The sequence below is a fragment of the Galeopterus variegatus genome, unplaced genomic scaffold, assembly GCF_000696425.1.
Source record: "Galeopterus variegatus unplaced genomic scaffold, G_variegatus-3.0.2 Scaffold44, whole genome shotgun sequence".
NCBI classification, from domain to species: Eukaryota; Metazoa; Chordata; class Mammalia; order Dermoptera; family Cynocephalidae; genus Galeopterus; species Galeopterus variegatus.
In genome coordinates, this window is record NW_007726155.1 from 210,227 (window position 1) to 216,299 (window position 6,073).

General features: G+C 42.7%; 1 protein-coding gene across 1 annotated transcript in view; it reads right to left on the reverse strand.

Annotated features, from left to right (window-relative positions):
• GPR27 (G protein-coupled receptor 27) overlaps positions 1-4,897 on the reverse strand; it is a 7,767-nt gene extending 2,870 nt beyond the window's left edge. Inside the window, exon 1 of the mRNA XM_008571816.1 lies at positions 4,796-4,897. Coding sequence (XP_008570038.1) covers positions 4,796-4,897 — 102 coding nt within the window. The remainder of the gene's footprint in view (positions 1-4,795) is intronic.
• Between the last annotated feature and the right edge of the window lie 1,176 nt (positions 4,898-6,073).

Genomic DNA, 6,073 nt, shown 5'->3' on the forward strand with positions numbered 1-6,073 from the left:
GGCTGGGGGCGCCGCCGCAGCAGCTGCGGGGCCGGGAGGGAGGCAGGGCCCAGGACGCAAGGTGGCGACAAGTCGCGTTTGGCCCCAGGTAACGGGGGTCCAGCGGCGGCGTCCAGCGCCCGCGCTGGGGTCACGGTGGCCGTGCGCGGGGGATGTTGCCTGGAATGGCAGGGTCGGGAGGCCTCAGGGGGGACAGGAATATCTGGGATGAGCCTTTTGCCCCAAAACTAATAATAATTAACGATAGTAATAATCATCACCGTGATCATAAAACCGCTGATACTCAGGCGTGCACTAATGTGGATGGCAGTGTGCTGGGGAGCTTTACAAGCATTATCTCCCTCAACAATAACTGCAAAGTTGGTTCTGTTCTTAACCCCACTTTATACCTGAGGAATCAAAGGCTTGCTGGTCAAAGGAGTTGAGGGCCGGGAACTGGCGGAGCTGGGATTTGAATTTCACTTGGTCTGATTTCCAGGGCTGGACTCAAACAGCGATTCTGCAGTATGCCCTGCTGTCCAACTCATCAGTGATCCCAGTGAGGACATACATCAGGGGAAAGAAATTCAGCATTTCCTCTTAAGTGATTTGGAAAGTGAATCCTATGTCGCTTTCCTCCCACATACCTATTTTCCGGGTAAACCTAAAAGGGCAGTCCCTTTTCTGACCTCCAAACACACCAAATTCTCCTTACAGAGCTTGGCACATGCTGGTCCCTCTGCCTGGACCAGCTCCACAATCGGCTCCCTATCCTTAGGACCATCCTTCTGACTAGTCTGTCTTACCCTGTATCACTGCCTCTGTTCATTTCCTTCTTAGCGCTTATAATTTGTCGCTATACATTTTTAATTTTTTAAAATCCTGTCATTCTAAGTGTCTAAGATCCTTGAAGGCAGGGGACTATGTCTGTTTTGTGTGTGTGGGGGGGGGGTTGTTTTTGTTTCTGTTTTGTATTATTGTATCCCCGATGCTTACCATGGTAGGGCCAGAATTGAGATATGCATTATTTTTCACATACACTCATTTTTTTTCTTTTATGCACAAAACTATTTACTGTCTCCCTGTTATATGCATGGCAGGCACCTTGCTCAGTACTTCCAAGACAACACAAGATCATGGAGGGTCTTGGTTGTCAGGCTAAAAAGACCAAACTTTATTCTATAGGCAGTAAGAAACCCCTGAAGGTTTTTGAGAAGGAGAGCTATGCTTCAGGAAGATCATTCTGGCAGCAGTGTTTAAGAGGGATGACAGAGCAGAGCCTGGAAGTCTAGCCACAGCCTCAAACTTTAATGTGTACAAAAATCACTGGGGATCCTGCTAAAATGCAGATCCTGATTCAGTAGGTCTGGAATGGGGCTGGAGATTTTGCATTTCTAACAAGGTCCTAGGTGACACTAATACTGCTGGTCCACTGACCACACTTTGAGTAGCAAGACCCTTGAGGACAATCTGGACATTTTTGCAAAAATATAAATGTAGGCTAATGAGCACCTGACTTAGGACCCCTAAATAGCCCGGGGCAAGTGGTCGATCAGACATATCTGCAAATGTATGTTTTTTTTTTTTTTTCCCCCTTTTTGTCTTTTTTACCGACTGGTAATGGGATCGCAACCCTCAGTGTCACACCCGTACCGGGGACCGGCAACGGGATCGCAACCCTCGGTGTTGCGCCCACACCGCGCTCAGCCAGTGAGTGGGAACCAGTCTCCACATGGGATCCGAACCCTTGGCGGGAGCGCCGCCACGCTCCCTAGCGGCACACTCTCCAGTGTGCCACCGGGCCGGCCCTGCAAATGTATGTTGATAGAAAAGAGAAATAGATTTTGGAGGGTGTATCAGAAGTTGCATTTTGATAACAGTAAAAAAGTGTATATGAGTTTATTTTTTTCACAAAACAAGAAGTTTGGAGGTCAGTGGTTGCTGGCATTGATTTATTGGCTCAAGGACTAAATTTCTAAAAGTCATTTAGCCTTTCCCTCATGATCACAATAGGCTGCTGACACCCCAGTCCTTGCTTCTGCATTCAGGGCAGAAAGAAGAAGAGGGAAGGAGCAAAGATGTTCCTGCCATCTAAGAAGGCCCCCCTCTGAAAAGCTTTCTAGAAGCCCTACATTATAACAAACACATGGACTGTCTACCACTCTCAGTGAGGGAGAGGGGAAAATGATTTATTTCTTTGTTTAAAGTCAGACACTAACTGTAGAGAATGCATCTGCCTTGTTGTGCGCCTTAGCACTTGGGCTGCATCTGCCCAGAGGAAGAAAAGGCTTCTGATATCCCACCCAAGGACAACTCTGGTATGGTAATACCAACTCAACTATGGTAATATTAATGATAGTCCTTCTTTACTGAGTACTTGCTTTGTGCCAAGCACTGTGCTAAATACCTGACATGTGTTATTCAATGTAATCATTGTAACAGCCATATGTAGTACATACTGTTACAATCTCCATTTTGCACTTGAGGCACAGAGAGGTTAATTGGTTCAGGCTTTCACCACAAGTAAGTGTGAGAGTTGGGATCAAAAGGCAGAAAGTCGGACTCCAGAGTCCACACTCATAATAACCACCACAAACACTGCCTATTCATCGTAGCTGCAAAGAAAGCTACTGGGTTTGTAAAAACAAGCAGACAAACTACTGATTCTCATGTGTACAGAATTATATAGTCCCTTCAGAGAGGGAAGGATTTTTAAAAACCATCTAATCCAACAATTACGTTTTACAAACAGAGAGACTCATTAATGGGCTGAGTGGGAAGTAACATCCAGATTCTCCCACTCCTAGGTCAGTACATTCCCACTGAGTTAAAACATTATTTGTTCTAATAAACACGTGATGTTCCACGAGTCACTTAACCTTTTGGAATCTCAGATATTCCTGTTTATAAAATAGAACATTGGACCAAATGATTTCAGAGGGTTCTGGGCTCTGAAGTTCAGTTTGTATATGTGAAAATAGAAGTGTGGGCCGAGCCGGTGGCGCACTCGGGAGAGTGCGGTGCTGGGAGCGCAGCGACGCTTCCGCCGTGGGTTTGGATCCTATATGGGAATGGCCTGTGCGCTCACTGGTTGAGTGCGGTGTGGGCAACACCACACCAAGGGTTGCAATCCCCTTACTGGTCACGAAAAAGACAAAAAAAAAAAAGAAAGAAAGAAAGAAAATAGAAGTGTAATGTTTGTATACCCCAGATGGGCTAGAGATTTATTCTTAAGAAAAGAACGTAACAGAAGAGACATCAGTTCCTTATAATTTAAATTTCTCTGTGTTTTCTTTTTCTAACTATGGCTCGATATGCTTCTCTTTGGGATTTGAGATTTGGTTTAGTCATTTGCCCAGGCTCAAATAGCAGAAGCAGAAGTAGAAAGTAAATAAATTATGGCTTTCTCACTGTATTTATATGCCTACTTCTTTCATTCTCAACATTTGTTCTGTAGATTAATACCTAAGGAAAAACCATTAACATTTCATTGGCCCAAATCAACTTACTTTCCTTTTACTGTTTCTAGGAAGCTTCAGGCAAGAATTTTAAATACTTTCTTAGGCACTAATTAAGTGTCTGCATCTCAAAGCAAAACAGCTCTGTGAGATTTTTTCCTATAGGGAAAAATTCCATTTTGCTTATAACCAAATTCTTCCTTTGGCAGTAATGTCAGAATCCTCCCTGCCCCACCATCAGTTATGTCACTTCTTTGATGCGTATATAGACAGTATGAATGGTAATGCAATTCCTGAGTATTCAGAGGAACCGGTTGGCACACCTTAACAGATACAGTGAAGGCCATGGGTCCCATGATCATGGGAGCCTGTTTGGCCAATGTCTTCTGTCCAGCCCCAGGCTTCTGGCCAGTGGGTACATCGAACAGTCATCTGCCAATGGGTACATTGAAAGCAAGTTAGAGAAGATTGGTTTGACTTAACTCCATACCATCTCAGAAAAAATGAGCCCGCCAGTATGGATCTGGCCTTCACATCTTGGGCACGAGGGGTGACAATCAGCTTTATATCTCATGAATATTCATAACCAATAAAAAAAATGAGCCAAAGTCTAAGCCCAGTGAATGCTGAATTATTAAAGGACATCACTCAGCCTGGCCTCTCCATGGGAGGGAGTCATAAATTTGAGAATGAAATGTTGGAGTTAGGCATACCCTAGTTCATATCCAAGTTCCACCAGCTACTACATATGCATCCTTGGGCAAGTCACTTACCTACTCTGAACCTCAAAGCCCTGTTGTGAGGAAGATTCAATTAAATGAGACCCATTTACAAAGAGTGTATCACAAGGTGTGAACACAAGTGGTTTGAGACAAATGGTAACTCTGATTATTCGTATTTGCTCTTACCAAACTACAAATGCCTTGGCTAACAATGACTTGATTGACTTTTTTTTTTTGTCCTTTTTGAGACCAGCCGCACCATGCTCAGCCAGTGTTGATTGACTTTTATATTCCCTACCCCAACTTAGCCAACCAGAATGCCTTGTATATAGAAGATTCTCAATATTTGTGTGGCAGGTATGAATGTCAGTCCATAAAGTCGAGGGTGCAAGAAATATAACCTCTTTCTAGAAACCTAAGTTCTGACTCTGAGTTGCCATTTTGCCTTGCTGGAGGGGAAAAAAAACATAACATTAGTGTTCCTTGGACTTCTTCATGGCTCCTTGCTTCTTTGGGATGTTTTGTAATTCCAGGGGAGTGCTGAAGTTGTATAGTACATGGTCATTCAGGATAGTGTGTGCATGTGTGTATGGGATATCCCATCTGATGTTTGGTCAGCTGTTGTCATATTGTTACCGTCCTTAAAATCCACTGGGGTTTGATAACTCTTAGCTGCCTCATGCCAGACTGAGAATCTGGACTGAGGATGGATATGATGTTAGATGCATCCACAGCCATGTCTCTCAGCAGTATGTCTGGAAAACCGGGTGCAGGTCCCCTCTTTCTTGGTACACTGCTCTCTCCTCTCCCTACCTTCATCTCTGAGGACTCCCTACCTACTCTGGAAGAGGGTGAAAACCCAGTTCTTCCTTGTTCTCTGGATAATATAATTAGTCAATTCCCCTGGGAATCTGTGGTCATAGAATTTAGGTTTTTGAAGAAACAAAACGCAGTAAGCCACCGTGCCATAAACCTCTCGTAGGCCAGGAAGCCCAGAGCCTGCTATGTGCCTGAATGTTGGAAAGGAAAAGGAAAAATAGAGGAAGAAAAATGACCACTTCGTGTCTCAAAATATTGTTCTTGCTGCCTATATTTGTTGAGTGAATGACTGAATCTTTATGTGTATGCATAGCATATTGTCACACTTCATATAAGCAAAAAATGGTTTCATGAAAACCCTTTAATAGTTGGTTTTCTCTACATGCAAAAGAATGAAGTTGGACCCCTACCTCACACCATATATTAAAAACTAATTCAAAATGGATGATAGACCTAAAAGTAAGGGCTTAAACTATAAAAAACTCTTAATAGAAAACAGGAGTAAATTTTCATGACTTTATATTAGACAGTGGTTTCTTAGATATGACACTGAAAGGACAGGTGACAAAAGAAAAACATAAGCTGAATTTTATTAAAGTCTTAAAACTTTGCATTTCAATGAGCACTATCAAGAAAATGAAGATAATCCACAGAATGGGAGAAAGTGTTTTTAGATTATACATCTGGTAAGGGACTTGTATCCAGAATATATAACGAACTCTTACAACTCAATAATAAAAAGACAACCCAATTTTAAAAATGGGCAAAGGATTTTGAATAGTCATTTCTCCAAAAGATATGCAAATAGGAACAAGCACAAGGAGAGATGCTTTATATCAGTAGGACATCAGTCAGGAGGATGCAAATGAAAACACATCCACTTGGGTAGCTATTATCAAAAAGATAGACAATAACAAGTGTTGGTAGTGAAAAGGAGAAGTTGGAATGCTCATATAAAGCTGGTGGGAATTTAAAATGATACAACTTGCTTTGGAAAATAGTTTGGCAGATCCTCAAAAAGTTAAACGTAGAGTTACCTTATGACCCAAAATTCCATCCCTAGGTATGTACCCAAGAGAAATGAAAACATGCCCA